General features: G+C 47.5%; 1 protein-coding gene across 1 annotated transcript in view; it reads left to right on the top strand.

Annotated features, from left to right (window-relative positions):
- Positions 1-17,394, top strand: part of LOC139049059 (mannan-binding lectin serine protease 1-like) — a 59,512-nt gene that overhangs the window by 1,903 nt on the left and 40,215 nt on the right. The window contains exon 2 of the mRNA XM_070524233.1: positions 12,846-12,946. Within this exon, the coding sequence (XP_070380334.1) occupies positions 12,846-12,946 (101 nt within the window). The remainder of the gene's footprint in view (positions 1-12,845; positions 12,947-17,394) is intronic.

The raw sequence follows: 17,394 nt of genomic DNA on the forward strand, positions 1-17,394 counted from the left end.
ACCTCAGTCGACGCGTACCGTGTTGGAACGATATTATGAAACATATGGAACATACACAAAGGCGCGCAGACAGGAACACAGCTGGATATTAGTGGCTAGGGGCTATCGGAGTCTGACCACACCTCCTTTTCGCTGTCGACTGACCACAGAAAGCTATCTTAGGTTCCCTTTAATGCATTAGAAATGCCGAACTTCCGGAGGCTCCCGCAACTATCGTCTGCGGCAGGGCATCCCACGTACCATGGACTCACCTTGCGATGTCTTCGAACGTCGCTTTCTTCAGACGGCAGAATAACTTACGATTGTAACACACATGCAAATATGAACACACCTCTTATTTAAAAAAAGTACGTGTTAGAATAGTTCGTCTGTCTGTCTACAATATTACAAAGTCTTACTACAACGCCACATTGTACTGTTTGTAACAAAACGCACCGGCTGTGGCCGGTGGCCGTGATATTCTGCTCCGGGGCACGAGGTCGTGGGTTCGACTCGCAGCAGCAATGGTCGCATTCCGATGGGGACAGTGGGCAAGAACGCCCGTGCACCATTCTTCGGGTCAGTGAACTCCGATTTATAAAAAAAAAAAAAACTAATCTACATAAAGTTCATTGTCCGTCTGGATAAGGCTACTACAAGGTCATTCACAGTCAACCGCGCAGCTTTGGGGAGCGACGACCGCGGATGCAGCAAACAGGACGATCCGACATCACAAACATCACAAACTACGAAGGCAGCGCGGCCCTCTTTTGAAACATCGCTTAAACGCAGGTTATCGATCGTACCGAAGAACGTGCCGACCAACAGGCTCGGTCCTGTCGAGTTGCGAGCCGAGAGAAATATGCATATAGAGGATCATCGTGTCGCTGGCGCAGCACGTTGAACGAGCGCGCGCCCTTCCGGTCCTGGCGTAATCTCGACACCGGAGAAGCTCGCTCGCGACTCTCGTTGCAGCGATAACACGCGTTGCAGGCGCCTTTCTAGGGACCACTACACAACACATAGTTCCGTCAGCGGTTGCTGAATGCGCGGTATCAGTCATGTTACAGATTATACGTAATTTGGTTGTACTGTGCCTTGCGCGAGCTATTTTAAACCTCTTCCCGAAAACAGGTTATCCCTATCCGAAAAAACAACCACATCATCATCATCATCATCATCATCATCATCATCATCATCATCATCATCATCATAGTTATCTATCTATCTATCTATCTATCTATCTATCTATCTATCTATCTATCTATCTATCTATCTATCTATCTATCTATCTATCTATCTATCTATCTATCTATCTATCTATCTATCTAATCTGGAGCCGGAGGGAATGCGACATTCTTCTGCGGTTGGAATATAGCTCACGTTCGTCGTAACAGATAAGGTCTAGCGCAAGTGTAGGAAGGAACAATACACAACGATATAAAAGATGCCCGAAGAAAAAAAATCATGAATTTTCCAAAAATGTTCATGAATATTTGAATATTTGAATCATGAATCATGAATTCATGAATCATGAATTTTTGAAATCATGAATATTTCCAAAATTGTTCAACTACTTGCAATGAAATTGTCCCCATCGCAAGAAGCGCCAGCCCAGGCGAAAGAATTCGATTGGCATTACGACTTGATTTTCGAATGTCAATTTGTAGTCGGGAAAACTCACCAGAAGGGAGAAGAACAAAGGGGGAACCCAGCTTTACCTGCTGGCAATGTCCAGGATCATGCCTAGTCGGTGCAGCTGACCTTGAAGTTCACTACACCGAGCATCGCTTTACCGAGTTTCGTTATACCGAATGTTTGTTGTAAAGCATAGCGATTCCCTGAGACATACTGATATGGCGTAGCGTCGATCACATAAAAGGCCGAAACACAATAGGCCCTTCGAGACGTGTTCCTGACTGCAGCAGATCACAAAGCGAGGACTATCTTTTTTTTTTCATTTTTACGTGCAGCAAAAGAGTCACTGAAAATGCAACCATAATAAGTGTTTAGCAGGCGCCCGTAGAGGATTGTCAGCACGAGGTCATGTTGAAAGTTATTCAAGCCACCGCGGTATGTGTAAACCATAGTAACCTAATCAAAATGGCGTATTTATACTGCGACGACCACCAAGACGATACATTACATTAGAAGGTTATTCGCAGCCAGGCTTCGACATCGCTATAGCCATCTCGATGTGAGAACTTTGTGATTGTTACGCTGTTCCAGCGGCGACGTGTGTGCGTTAGTGCGCGCGCGTGCGTTATCTATACTCGTGTCGCAAGCTACGTGAAAGGAGCGCCGTAATGACGTCAGAACGCCTCATGAAACCGCTCAGCGATATGTGCGAGATAGTTCGACGTGAACCGATTCGCACAACGTACCTGTTGTCTCAGACGGCGCCTCGGTGACAGGCGTTCTTCATGACGTCATCGTTACTAGACTTCCGCACATTCACGACTTGGCTTTCCCCATGCAGATGTGCGTCTTAACGGTGACGCAAGTACACGACCCAGCCGTCTTTCCTTCTCTCTCTCCCTGACTCGTCATACACACTCAGGCACCCCTCAAACGCTACACATTAGCAATATGTGACCGGCCATACCTCTCTCCTGGTTTCCTTTCGTCGGCGCACAACGTACTATTCCGCATGAGTGTATGAACGAATATGTGAACGGTATTGAAATGCGTTAAGTATACTGTATGTATACGACTGCGGTGAGGCGACGGTGCGACGCGGGTTCACTTTGAGCCTAACAGAACGCAATCCACAAGGTGGCTGTGCTGGATGGTGTAAGGTCGTTGTGATTGTTCGCCTTGGTTAACTCACGTACGCATTCTCGTCTTCTCTGGGGTTCTGCCTGTGTTTGTGCATCCGTTGCCTTGCAATGTTGTGATGTTGGCTCGCACCCGAGCCGCTTCCCTGAGAACGCCTGCTTTTGGAAGGCGGTGGCCGAACGTGGTCTGGTGAAAAAGGCTAGCGGCAGGAGTCCTCGAGCACTGGTTCTGGCGAGCGCCATAAATCGCGCGGGTCTGGAGAAGGCAGTTTTTTGGGGGAGTGTTTTGGGTCGGGCCGAGGCGGCTGGGGTGGTTCGAGTGGAGCCCACCACCGGTGTGAGTTATATGGACCCCGGACACATGGTCGCGCGGCTGAGGGTGGAGAACGTGAGCGGCTGAGCGGGCGGTGAGTTATATGGAGCCCGGACACATGATCGAGCGGCTGGGGGTTGATCAGAACGTGCACGGCTGAGCGGGCGGCGTGGACTGAGACTTGGGAGACAACGGACCGATCGCGTCAAGTGCACGATCGGAGCGACGGACTGCCCCGAGGCCTTTGCTCAGCAGCATTCGTTAATGTGGGCTCGCTTTCCTTGTTTACTCGGTGCAACCGCTAATGTCTGTCTGTAAACAAATTCAGTTCAAATTATTGACATCCGCGATCTTGAGCCCCGGAATACCGAAGCACGAGAACAGTGTAGCGGCTTAGGAAAAGCCACAACGTCAACAAACCAAGGAGAAAGAACATGGTGAAGGAAGAAAGCAAAAAAAAAGAAAAGAAGAACCATACTTATGGTTTTCGTCCGGGGTGTACTAGGGAGTTCAAGCATGTTCGTATCATACATACAGTGCTAACGTTTGGGGAATAACGTAACGCTGGATAGGGGTAAATAAGGCAACAGCACCAGCGCCGGCAACGGCACCTAGCGACTCTTAGTTCCACCAGGTTCATGATTATGTTGCCGCCGACATAATTACGGCAGTAGCTAAGCGCACCGCATAGTGCGTCCTTGCAATGACAAGCTCGATGCGCTCTGGTTGAATTCCATACCACGAGACGGCGCCACCAGTAGTACTCCTGCTTACGCCTAGGTGTCGGTTGTTCCGGCATTGCAGTATTCTGTGCAGGATAATACGCATATACTTACAAGCCAAAACCCTCTGCCAATCAACTGATAGCACTGAAAAGCGAATGGAAGAAACCAACTGCTCGTGCAATAAGTTAAGGAGCTTTTTTTTTTTCGCTAGATACCGGACAATTTTATTGCGGCCTAGCGTTCCCGCGCACCTCGAATGAGCGTGCTCTGCCAATATATATAAGGTATTCTTGGTCACATGCACGTCTGCTCCTGTAATGGGACTCTCGCCATCTTGGCTCGCGGGGCGCTTTCCAAATGCGCATTCTGCGCGGCTGTTATCTAGTCCAATTAGACGGCGAATCACAAGGGAGTAACTAAGGGTTACAGGTTCTCATTCCTGCAGGCTCTTTGGATGGGTGACGTCAACGCGATATAATCGTGCGAAGGAACGGGCAGGTTCGGTGCATCGACGCACTCCAAGCGTCATAAATATACGTTAGCGCCTATTCTATAGGAGACCGGTTTCTTGCTTGTCGAGATACCTAAATTACCTCCGTGAGTGATCAGAAATAAGAGTGTAGCTAGTTAAGTATACGGACATGAGTGGCCTAGAGCGTATAACCGAACTGCAGAATCTGAACGAACCTTGGACTGCCGGAGTCTCAGAAGACGCAGCTTATAATTAACAGACGTCACAGCGCGGAATCACCCGTGTTACGTATCACGAGGTGTTAAGACATATTTCTGTTTCTTTCTGTACGGTTCTCCACTTTCGAAGGTATAGAAAGGCCCAAAATGCAGCAGTATTCTCTATAGCCATTCCTTCTATCTTAATCGTATACCGCTGGGATCCTGCTAATCTGGAAGTTTTTTAGCTTCGTCTGTAGTGGAGCTGTGTAGTTTTTGAATGCGCCACGCACTCGAAGAAGGTGCACTGAAACAAGTTCGGCGAGTTGTTTGTGAGTGAATACGTCGAAACACTCGACGGGAGCGCAGAACAAGTTCTGTATAAGAGAAGCCCGAGGGGCGGCGCTGCGGTGTAATTATGCCTCGTAACCGTCCCGGCGGAATGCGAGAGTAATTAGTTCGGCATTGCTCTTGCCACTATCAGAGGAAAGAAACTAAAAAAGAGAGAGAGAGACAGGTGGAAGGGAGAGCGAGTCGCTTCAGGAAATTTTAGGCGGCAGAGCGAAGCATGCGCTAAACTACAGTCATGTAGCTTTCATTTTTTTTCCCGCCGACTTCTTGGACGGGAACAAATTTCCTTCGCTTCTGACGCTTAAACATCGCGTGCGACCAGGTTTCTGCAATTATAGTGGTTGTATGTCTACCTCCTAGGCGACAAACAAACAGCTTGAAGACTTGACCGTGCTTTCGCAGAATATCACCCGTCGTAACTCCGTAGAACGCTCTATAAAGTGTCGACCGTGGAGTTGTGTTCTGTGTGTTGTTTCACAATGATTCCCAGCTATTCTTCCAATTTTTGTGTGTCTTCACTGACATCCCGGGAAAAAATGCCTGTGGCTTGGCTAAGGTTAAGCCCAGGATGCGAAGCATACTAGCCTTTATTTTAACGCGACAGCGTTAAGGAGCTCGTGTCGCAGAGAAGCCGGTGTCGTCGGCGTCGGCTCAGGCGTGCGGCGCTTGCTCAGGCGCACATTTCGTTGTCGCGCCGAACGCTGCGTTGCTCGACGCTCACCGCGTCCGATGCGGGGGGCGACGCCGCGAACGACGGCGCGAGTTGGAGCCCCGTTTCTCCTCTGTCGTGACGTCACGGTGTCACGTGGTATTGAAGGCGACACCGCCGCGCCTGAGGAGCTGGGTTGAGCTCTCGAGCGACGGCGCGAGTTGGAGCCCCGTTTCTACTCTGTCGTGACGTCACGGTGTCACGTGGCATTGAAGGCAACACTGCCGCGCCTGAGGAGCTGGGTTGAGCTCTAGTAATATGCTTCGCATAAAACAGGCCTGCGGTGTCGTTCTTTCTGACTTTTATTACGTCTCCATTGTTTCTTCCACTGTTGAATGTCTTTAAAGAATTAATGAAGCAAGTCTTTGGATAAAGCTACTTCTGCTGGTCATTTCTGCATCGAGCCTTACCCTTTGTCGCTCATTCAAGAAAGTGCGAACTGTCTTCTGTGCCAACTCCGTTTAATAAAGTGGCTGTACCCACTGCACTGAATTTGACTATCTGTTGTTGGGCACGAGGGCGAGGGTTCGATTACCGACCGCGGCTGCTGTGTTCCGGTGGAGGCCGCACGCAAACACGTCCACGTATTTCCGCTTACACTCTCATCTTATCAAATTCTGTGCAGCTCAGTCAAAGCTTCAGATCGCATCAGTAACAGAGGATAGATAATCGGAGGAAGGGCTCGTCCATTGTGCCACTGTGCGCCGCTAATCCATCGGTGAAGCTCTCGTTCAGCTAATATTAAGCACGGAAGGGTTAGCGGTGGACAGCGGACCAACCTTTCTGCATCTCGTTCTTGATTGGCTGACGCACCCGCCGTGATTGCTCAGTGGCTATGGTGTTAAGCTGCTGAGCACGAGGTCGTGGGATGGAATCCCGGCCAGGGCGGCCGCATTTCGATGGGGGCGAAATGCGAAAACACACGTGGTACTTAGGCTTAGGTGCCCGTTAAAGAACCCCAGGTGGTCGAAATTTCCGGAGTCCTCCACTACGGCGTGCCTCATAATCAGAAAGTGCTTTTGGCACGTAAAACCCCATAATTGGATTGGATGAAGCGATTCGTAGCTTTTACGGCACTGCATGGATTCGGTGAGACGCTTCAAAATTTGAGCTAGTAGAAATGAATACGGAGTGCTCATCTACAGGGTCTCCCGCAAGCCATATCATCCTTCGGGATGTTAACACAAATAAATAAATAAATAAATAAACAAACCAGTGTTTATTTTCGCGAACACTGAGATTCCAGCCGAAGAGCTTCAACGTGACAGACGCAGGACGGAACAGTGTATTATGATGAACTGTATTTAGGGAAACGTACTGTAGTTGGCACCGATCGCGTGTTTCGATGTTTCTTTATCTCTGTGTTTCTATCTGTCTAACTATCTTTATCTATGCCTTCCTTCCCTGGCATAATAACTGTGCTCAAAACGATCAAGTATTACAAGCAAATATTAGCATACATACAGTGACACATCAGTTCTAAATCTGACGCATAAGACAAATGGCTCCGGGAGTTCACAAAATATAAATGTTCCCCCCAGAGGCCAATGAGGTCCCTCTTCAGTGCCACGTTCCAAGCACAGCACGAGAGAGGAGATTTGTTTGGACCTCGTTATTTCCAATTGTTGTCCATGTCGATCTACGTGCTTCACCGTCGGTGTCCGTTAACGCACACCCGCCTCGGCACGGACGCGGCTATATAATGCGTTTCTTCTTCGCTCGTACACCGCCTCGTACACACATACTTCACGACGCGTGGCTGAAGCGGCGACGACATGAATTGCGCGGCGAGTGTAGGACCTTCATCCATGCAGACGAGATTTGCATAGCGGAAGCACCGCACCTTTGCGCGTAGCAGACGGCGCGCAGCAGACGCCAGGTTTCCCCCCCGCTAGTGACGTCAGCGGAACGCGTGCGCCCCCGTCCCTCTGACGTGCGCAGTTTCCGCTAAAAAATCAGAAGAGGAAGAACCGGCGTTTCACCGGGAAAACGTCGTCGAACGGGAGTGTTCTCACGTACGCTGAGGATTAACAACGATTACATCGTCCGAGATCGCAGGCCGGGTTTTTTTATAGATCAAACCAAGAGGCCAACGGAGGTTTAACGGACTGCATCGCTCCGTTGCCAGGACGGCGAACGTACATGTTGGCGGCTGATGGCCATCTGCCACGAAAGGAAACCCGATACTTTCGTCGTTTCGAAATCCATTATAGTTCTGCCTGTCCGAAGGCGTTGTTTGAAGACTTTTATTTTTATTGGTTCACTCCTCTCACAATAACGAGTGTTTGAAAGCGTGCTTTGCTTAGCTTTTGTTCACGCAGTGCTCAGACGTGGCAGATGCAGCGTTAATACCCTGTTAGTGTGTAAAAATTAATGTATTCCGACTGTGATACTTGAATTGTCTAGAAGGCTTCGTTTTCATACGGCTTTGTCGTTTCGTCTATATGAAGGCGATACACTGTTTGTGTTCAAATTAATAAGCACATGAGAGAGATCAAAAGAGAGAGTGAGAGAGAAAAAGAAACTGGCAGACAGACGGAGAAAAACAGAAATAGAGAGAGAGAGAGAGAAACTCGCAGGCACAGATAGAGAACACATAGTAATACATAGATATAAAGATACAGAAACACACGTATAGAGAGTTACAGATAGAGAAACACACGCACACACACTATATATATATATATATATATATATATATATATATATATATATATATATATATATATAGAGAGAGAGAGAGAGAGAGAGAGAGAGAGAGAGAGAGACCTGAAGCGCCTTGCGCATGCTACTGCGTTTCATTTTTCAAACAGTGACCGGTCATCTAATCTTTCTAACGCAATGACGAACGATCTTCTCATAGCATCAAATTGAGAATAATGTCATAAAAAGATGATGGATGGTCTCGTCGCAACCGCAGATGGGGTGAAGAGCTATAATTCATTCCGACGACTGCGGAAAACGCTTTCACAATTGTAACATCGACGGTTAGTTACCTCGCCTTTAACGTGGAGCGATGGCTATACATTTAGTCAGGCGCTGTTGACTAAGGGCCTTCCTGGTAGTTACGTGGAGTTTTGATCAGGCGTCAGTGTTTTTGACAACTTCTTTCTTTTTCGCCTTCGCTTCATTAATCTCCTATTTGTTACGCAGTTTATAGGCATTTGCGGTTATTTCCTTCGTTTGACTACAGGTCACGCTGGATGCGCGCGCATAGAGAGTGAAATAACTGGCGTTTTTTCTCTGCGGCGTAAGCGATGCAATCGAAATGCGCCTGTCAGGTTATCTGTCTATCGCAGGTGTCGCAAACTATTCGCAGCTCTGGGAACTGTCTGCCAATAAGGGCATCGCCTTTTTTTTGAACACAAGGTATACGTGGGTTTTTTGCAACTTGTGTGTCTGAGAGAGCACTATGGTTTTTCCACACACACGCGGGTGCTTATAGAGTCAGTTAGTGAACGATGTTAACTTCGCGCGTTCGTCGTCTGCTCTGCTGCACAAGAAGAAGTTGCAGACGACAAGTGCCTGAAAGAAGGTTCTGCGTTGCAAAAGATGCAAGGCGTGTCCTGACGCTTTCCCGCAATTGACTGTACGCAGCATCGCGAAGCGAACTCCCTGCTAGTTTAAGGACTAAATACGTTACCACGTTGATTCAGCTTCGGATTCACTGCCCGCGTTGTAGTAACTCGCGGGAGCGTAAGCAGTCGACGTAAAGCAGACGACATGAGTAGATGACGCACGATGTAATATATTCCGGTTGTCAACTCCATACAGAGATACCGCTTTAGGTACGAATACGTGACGTGGTTGCTTTTTGATGGACGGCTAGATGAAGTCAGCTTATGCGTGTAAACGAGCTCCTGAGTCAGAAATACACGCTGAGTGCTTTGAACACTGTCTGGGGAAGTTGGACGGCTTAACGTGATTCGACTGGAATCACACGCACATATTACCTATGAAGGTCAACCAGTGTGTGCTACGATTGCCTTGATTACTTTTTTGGTAGACAAGTCGGCTCATTTAATGGCTAACATATAATTTGGCGCAAACTATTGGCACGAAGGGAAGGACAGGAATGCGCCTGCCCTGTCCATGTTTGTCGTGTTCGACTAGTTTGCACCAAAGACTGCGTTGCCGATGTAATTGCCTTACTTCATGTAATTATTTTCTTTAAAAAATCTGGCAACATAATGCAGTGCTGCGGCAGACGATAATTGTTGGCGATATCTTCATTTGATTCAGCAGCAGTACAATCAAACAATGAACAATTCAGCACAGAATACGGAGCAGCACACTGACGAATTCCTGCATATTGTCAGATCCGCCATCTTGTGATCACTGATTGGCTCATAGGTCGATTACGGTCTCTCTGATTGGCTGAAAACGCGAACGCAGCGCACTCTGGAATTTTGCTTGGCCCAATTTGATGATGTCCACAATATCACCCCCGGGCAACTGACATTTATTCAGATCGTTCTTTACAATGTGGTGCGCCGACCATGACAGAGGATGTATACTGTGACGCCGTTTACATTTGATGCACAGAGTGGATTGTTGCGACTGCTCCTTCAAAAGGCCGGTTGCTACAGGTGATCTGACTTTCGCAACCAGTGTGAACGAACAGCTCCCAGATTTTCCTCTATGCACGTTCTTCGAGTAACTTTGCATACGACGTTGAAGTGGACGACGTCCGGCGTGTCGTCACGTCGGCGTGTCGTCACGTGTCAAAGCAGCACTAGCAGACGACGCGTGCGCGAGATGTTACCAAAACTGGAAAGTTTCGCTAATTGCGTGCAGTGTGGCGAAACGTTCATAGCAGTTGCCGCAATGCACGGTGAAAACCCTTCTCTTACCACGTTTACCGAGTTGATTCAGCTTGTATTCTTAATCGCGCTGCTTTATAAGGCTCGCAAAAAAGGGGAAAAAAAAGAAGAGAGCAAGCAGACTGGTGGTGTCATGTTCCGGCTGTCGACTTTAAACAGGAACTTCCTTGAGTGCCTACGTGCATGACGTGATTGCTTGTGAATGAACAAGTGTGATTTGGTCCCGCGTGTAAACGTGCTGTGCAGTTACCACTCCTTGCAGAATACGCTGCAACACAGTCTCATGCTGTTGCCATGTTTTCTTGTGGCCAAACGATATCGTGGTTATGCTATATCTCAACTTTCTCTCTCTCTCTCCTTCCCCCGAAACGCGCTTTGTCGCGTTCGTGATATGTATAATAATGCAGCGTATAGTTGTGCTAATATGCAGTTGAAGATATAATTGACCTTAAAAAGAAGTGGCGTGAGGGAAGCAGTAAAGTGGTTTAAAGATAACTTTTTCTTTTGCTTAGTTTATTCGATTTTATTATAAATTCACGTATCTTCTCATAATTTAGCTGTGTACTGAATGTTGAAGGGCACAGTTCACCCGTAACTTGCTTTATCCAACAGTTCCAGAAATTCAATGTGAACATATATATATATATATATATATATATATATATATATATATATATATATATATATATATATATATATATATATATATATATATATATATACGAGAAGAAAGGGGGTTAACCGAGGGACCCGGTAATTATTAGTCATATAATGAGAAGCCAACAAACACTGACACCAAGTACAACATAGGGGAAATTGCAAGTGCTTAATAAATGAAATAAAGTAATGATAAATTAATGGAAATTAAAGTGGATGAAAAAACAACTTGCCGCAGGTGGGAACCGAACCCACAACCTTCGCATGTCGCGTGCGATGCTCTACCAATTGAGCTACCGCGGCGCCGTTTCCCCATCCACTTTCTTGGGTATTTATGTGTACTAGTAGAACCCTGGGAGTGTTAGCCAGCGCCCCCACTCACAGACCTTGGCGGCGGACGTGGAACGTCCTTTTTGCCGCAGGCGTCACGAGAATTGCAATTGCAATTGCAATTGCAATTTCCCCTATGTTGTACTTGGTGTCAGTGTTTGTTGGCTTCTCATTATATGACTATATATATATATATATATATATATATAGAGAGAGAGAGAGAGAGAGAGAGAGAGATAGAGAGAGAGAGAGAGATGATTATTAATAAAATGGCAGAGAGGGCAATGGTGTTTGCTCTTCTAACTTCATATGCGGTGCTAAGATTAGGGGAAGGACAGAAAAAAGTGAGTTATGAGTGGTGGCAATATGGAATGAAGACGTGAAAGCTGGACCTTTGAGAGCCACGAGTCAAGCTTCATGCTCTGCAGCAATGCCAGTATGACGCGCGAGCTGCTCCGAAACTAGATTTACATTCAGACGAAGGCCCGAGTAGCCCGTCTTCAGCGGGCGGCCCCACCATATTATTCGACAAGGCGGTTGTGGTCAGTATGAGCGGTCCATTCCCGGTCTTGGAAATGTCAGGTTGCCGAACATGGGGTTTACGAGACATGCGAGGTGTTTAATGTCATAGAGCATTATGAAGGACGCTCACTATTCTTCGCTGTCGGCGTGGACGCAAAATAAGCGGGTCCGATCTCGGGGGCTGCCTAATCAAAGGCATGTGGGTGGGCCGATCCTGATACTATCGCATGATATGTGTCTTCGCGAGGGTTTCAACCATTTTCGGTATGATGATTCCTGCAGGACTCGTGTAACACTCTTCAAGGAATATCCAGCACGGCAGAAAACCAAAACGAAAATTAATGCGCGATATCAAAGCCACCATCAACCCTAACTACATAACTTATGTAGGGCGCTCATTGGTTCTTCCTGAAATTTAGAGAGCTTTGAAGAGTTGCACAGTGCTGAGGTTAGACGTCTGAGCGGAACCTTTGGGGCCAGCCACCCAAGGCGTGTCAGACGTCCTGGGCACGACGCGAGAACAAACTTTGCATACCTGGGACCCATTCTTCACGTACGTGTGATTGAAAATTAGAAGTTTGCAGCTCCATAAGCACGAAAGACTGAATCAAGAATATTTTATATTTATTTTTGTTTTCTTCCCGATTTAGTTGCACAGAATACAAATTTGCTTCTTGAAGTACGAAATTCGGATCAGAAAGGGTTAAAACGCTTTGAAGAGCAGATCAATTTCGGCGGCAATGTAATCAAAGGCAAGGTGGACAGATCCTTATAATGACGCCGCATTACATAGTACACAGTTATTCAAATGCAGCATGGGCACTGGGGGATCCAGAGGGTTAGGGGGGAATGTCTGCCCCTCCCCTCCTTGAGGCTGCTTTGGATCCGTCCCTGTTCATGGGTTCAGGTGTTTCTCGATGTACTGTGCGCGTAGTGTTATGCCAACAAATGAGGCCAATTCATTCCAATCCAGTCTATTCCCTCGTGCAGGTGTCTACAGCTGTCCATCGACCCGAACGACGGTTCTGTGCGCATCCTGCGGGACAGGAGGGCCTCCACACCGTCGTCTGACTCACTGCGAGAATTCAGGGGTGAGTAACGGTCCGCTGGGCACACACCTGCCGGCACCCGCCACTGCACCACCGTTTTATGCACACACGTCACCATGCTTTGGCCCATACCGGCGCCTCGTATACTTTTACCCGTCGAGCAGCCGGATTAGTTCTGCGCAGCGTTTCGTGAACAGTCGTTGTTCTTGTTCTTACGTTCGGCCGCAGAGATAGCAAAAGGGCTTTGCGTAACTACCACTGACCACTGACCACCACTGCACCATGTTTCGTCGCGTTCCCATTCTTACTTTTCCGCGTTCCCACGCGTAGGACCCGTTGAATGTACACGCTTAAACAGTATTTTGATAAACTCTGTTTGGAGAATAAGCTATACATAGAATTTTGAACATTAGTTTTTTTTTTCATTGTCTGCGTGTGTCATCGTGCAATGTCCAGTCGTGAGATATTTATATGAGAAGGAACACCGAATTCGTTCTTAAGCAACAATTACTCATGATGTGTGTATTCCAATATGAAATGTTGTTCTGCAACAAGAATATTGCAATTCACTCGTTGGGAATTAGGCAAAGTGGGGGAAGTTCAGGAGAAAGGGAAGCTATCCTGTGCGCTAGAGAGTAGAAACTCGTACGGTTTTCCTCAGAATAAAGCTTCGCAGTCGAAGTAAAATTTGGGCTGCTGGTGCCAGGAACAACGCCTTACTGGGGCCGTTGTACTATGGGAATAAACAAGGAGGCTGGTTGATCGTAGGGCGATATTGAGTTATTTGACAACTAGAAGCGCAACAACACTGAATACAGCAAATCTGTTAGATTTGCCACCTTGCTGCGGCATTCCCCTTATCTACGTTGCTCATCGGTCTGCGGTCACGTCACCGGGCGTCGGGGCAGTTGAAGGCTTTGTGTCCAAGGTGCCTCGAAGTGTCCCTATACATTACGGTTGCAGTAGATGCTCGCCTTTTGCTGCGTACCCAGCTCTAATCGCTGAGTACAAGACAACAGATACTGCAAAACACGGCTTGAATCCACACACAGCGCGGGTCTTACATCACTCATATATTAAACGCCGAACATTATGCCTTAAGGCGAGGCTTCTTAAAAAAAATGGAAAATATTCCGTATGCGAGATAAATACTTCGAGGTGCCTGGGTGTGGGCAGGCCAATCTGAACATTTATGCGCGTTAACTTACGGTTCCGCAGGCTGTTAGTTCCCCTAATTTCATCATACTTTCGCTTGACCATCATAGTGTGCCGTCTGGTAACGGATGCGAAATAATAATTATGAGTGTGTGGTGTCCATTTGTCTGTCCTTTGCTTTATTCAGTTCGCGTCAAGCTATCGGGTCTTCTTGATACCCTTAGCTTCTTCCACGCTGTGCCGCGAAGAAAAAAAAACATAACGTGGCGGGTTAAGCACAGATAGCGAGGAACCGCACAAATCAATGAAAATACTATAATGGAGACATGTGCTGTAGTCATCGAAAGGAATGTGAGCATGAAAGAAATAACAGTTTCAGCGCTTCCGCCATTGCGTGTCATCCCATGATGATAATACGGTAACACTCGGCCTTGAACATGCTCTACGCTTGTAGCAAGATGTTCTTGCCCACGGAATGATGGTCTAGATTACTGAAACTCTCTAAAAAAGACAGCGATTTGGAGTAAGATGGAAACTTGAGACAAACATCCTGCAAGTACAATGGATTCAGCACATCATTTGCACCTTCCCCGGCCATTCTGCTTAGTTCATTGCCTATTCTGTGTGCTCTGAAAGTGTGTAGATTGGTTGGGTTTTCTGGAAGCATCTCTTGAGTGAGAAGGCAACCCCAGTAGCAACAAGGAACAGAAAGGCACAACGCCAAAGCAATAAAAACGCCAACGCAACAAGTAGAACACAAAAAGGAATGACACGTTCGTTGAACAATCGTCAAGGGATAGCGAACCGCCCAGAGCAGGCTTTTGGACAAAGTAAGGACAAAGGGTTTGTCAGGGTCCCGTGACAGAGATGAGTCCTCATGTGGGAACGTTGCTTCGAACTTGAGACCTACCTTCATGGGTCACTGTTGATTACAAAAAAAAAAATGGCTGTGGCTTAGGTAAGGTTAAGCCCAGGATGCGAAGCATACTAGCCTTTATTTTAGTTGTTGAACCACTGTTTAGCCTGGTGAACTGCTGTTGCTTGGCTATATTTGGTTCGGATAGACGAAGAAACAACTCATGCATTACTTCTTCGCCTTCAAGAGTGGAACGCGACAGCGTTCCCGTCGACCCGCCAAGGGGTGTAAGACAATGGGCTACAGGGCAGCGACTACGCGCCCCGCATTGGACGCGGTGAGCGTCGAGCAAAGCAGCGTTCGGCGCGGCAACGAAATGTGCGCCTGAGCAAGAGACGCACGCCTTAGAAACAGCGCGTTTCTAAGGCAACACCGCATTCACTAGAGGCGCTTTTGTACCGCTTTGAAGCGTTGTACTCGTGGCTCAGTGGTAGCGTCTCCGTCCCACACTCCGGAGACCCTGGTTCGATTCCCACCCAGCCCGTCTTGCAAGAGTTGAGCCAAAGCCACTTCTCCTCTGTCGTGACGTCACGGTGTCACGTGATTTCATGGTCACCGCCGCGCCTGAGGAGCTGGGTTGAGCCCTCGTAATATGCTTCGCATAAAAAAACTCTTTTCACTAAAACTTGTCACTAAAGCGTTAAAGTTAGTCACAATTCACTAGAACTTGTCTTCGTCGGGGAAACCTGTCGTAGACAATTCCCTTGTCGAAACGTTGACTTCGACCTAAGGCTTACTTTGTTCCGCCGCTGTTGATCACTTAGACTCTCTTCGATAAAACTTGTCACCAAAACGCTAAATCCCTAAAGCAAATCGCCGATCACCTAACTCGTCTTCATCGCGGTTCCATGACGAACACGAGTACCACTGTCGAAACGTTGGCTCCAGGTTGTGAGGCCTTCCCTTGTTCGCTCACACTCGACCACTAAATTAAAGCTCACTGGTGGTTCCAGGCTTCCAAGGTCTCGCGCTGGTGCACAGAACTTGGGAGACGACGCAGGTGCCTGTTTACGCACCAGAGGATGCGCTTTCTTGTTTCGCACTCCCTCGCCCATATACGCGGACGGGGTTTGCGTGACACGGACGCATTCGTTTATCCCGTCCTGCCAGTCGGGGGCAGCCAAGCGTGGAGAGGCAGGGGCTGTGTTGTAAAGGATGGTGCGGAAGGAGGGGGCGGCGGGCTTTCTACGCGTGCGCTATCAACAGTGGGCTGCCAGCAAATGAAGCTTCCTCTGCCTGGAGCTAACACGCCTTTGTCGGGCAACAACATGTATCCTTGTCGAAACGTTAGTTAAAGGCTTCAGGTCTAGGATGCATCCCTTCGCAGACTATATTAATCAATTCAATTGTCTTTATTATTTTGACCCATTTTACTTATTTCAATTAGGATTTTGTGTCGTGATTCTGTGAAGTAACAAGCATCGAAGTAGTTACAGTAGCAGTTCTGGAAACTCAGGAAGAAGGGCCAGTGTTGGCTAAATTGGGTCCACATTAGAAACACGCTGGTCCAACATCGGACGTACTACATTGGCTTTGCTTCCAGTGCTGCTCAATAATGTATTTGGGTCGGCAAGAAGGAGGGACTCAGAGCGAGGGTGCGCTACCAAATTTAAGTTTGATGGCTGACGTTCAACACGCTATAGTAATGTTTGACGAAAGTTCCACATTTTGCATGCCGCTTACCTGCCGCCCTTTCCTGTTTTGGTTAGCCATGCCATGTTGCCGATTCGCTCGGGCGGTTGCCTTGCGTCCAAACTCCAGACACGCAAGGTCTCAGCAGTGTGTGGCATGGGTAGGTCCCGAATGCAGCGATAACACAATAAATTAGTGTTAACGTCTAGAAGACTGTGGCAACAAATTTAGTTCACTTCACCCAAAATATACCGTAATAAAGCGACTGGAAATGCGAGATGGCCAGGGAAGCGCTACTTTTGTCATGCATAGTAAAGCACGGTGTGACCCAGTACGGGGTAGGTCTGAGCTGTCCGTGAATTGACTTTAACGGAAGGACCGACTGTAGTACTACAAACAGAACTACACGAATCAAGGAGAGGAATCCTTTCTCATTCTGTTGAGGTACAAATTAAAATGGCTGTTTGAAAATGCTTCTCTTTAGAACAGCCTGCCTGGTTCACAGCCCTTGATCTGATGCTGGTGGAGATGTTCACCTCGATCACAACTTTAATGAAAGTTTACATGGGACACACTGAAACTTCGTGCAGAAAAGTAGCTTGCATCTTCACCTACAGTGGTTGATGCGCCCGTGGATGACCTAGTTTCCAACAATGATTACTAGAGGGACCTGTGGCACTGAAGTAGTTCTGCTATCAGAGAATATTGCGTATATATTACATTGACTTACGTCTGCATAACTTCGCTATGAAGTTTGATATTTCCTGTGCTCATCACTGTAGTTATT

The sequence above is a fragment of the Dermacentor albipictus genome, chromosome 8 (genome assembly GCF_038994185.2).
Source record: "Dermacentor albipictus isolate Rhodes 1998 colony chromosome 8, USDA_Dalb.pri_finalv2, whole genome shotgun sequence".
Taxonomy (NCBI): Eukaryota; Metazoa; Arthropoda; class Arachnida; order Ixodida; family Ixodidae; genus Dermacentor; species Dermacentor albipictus.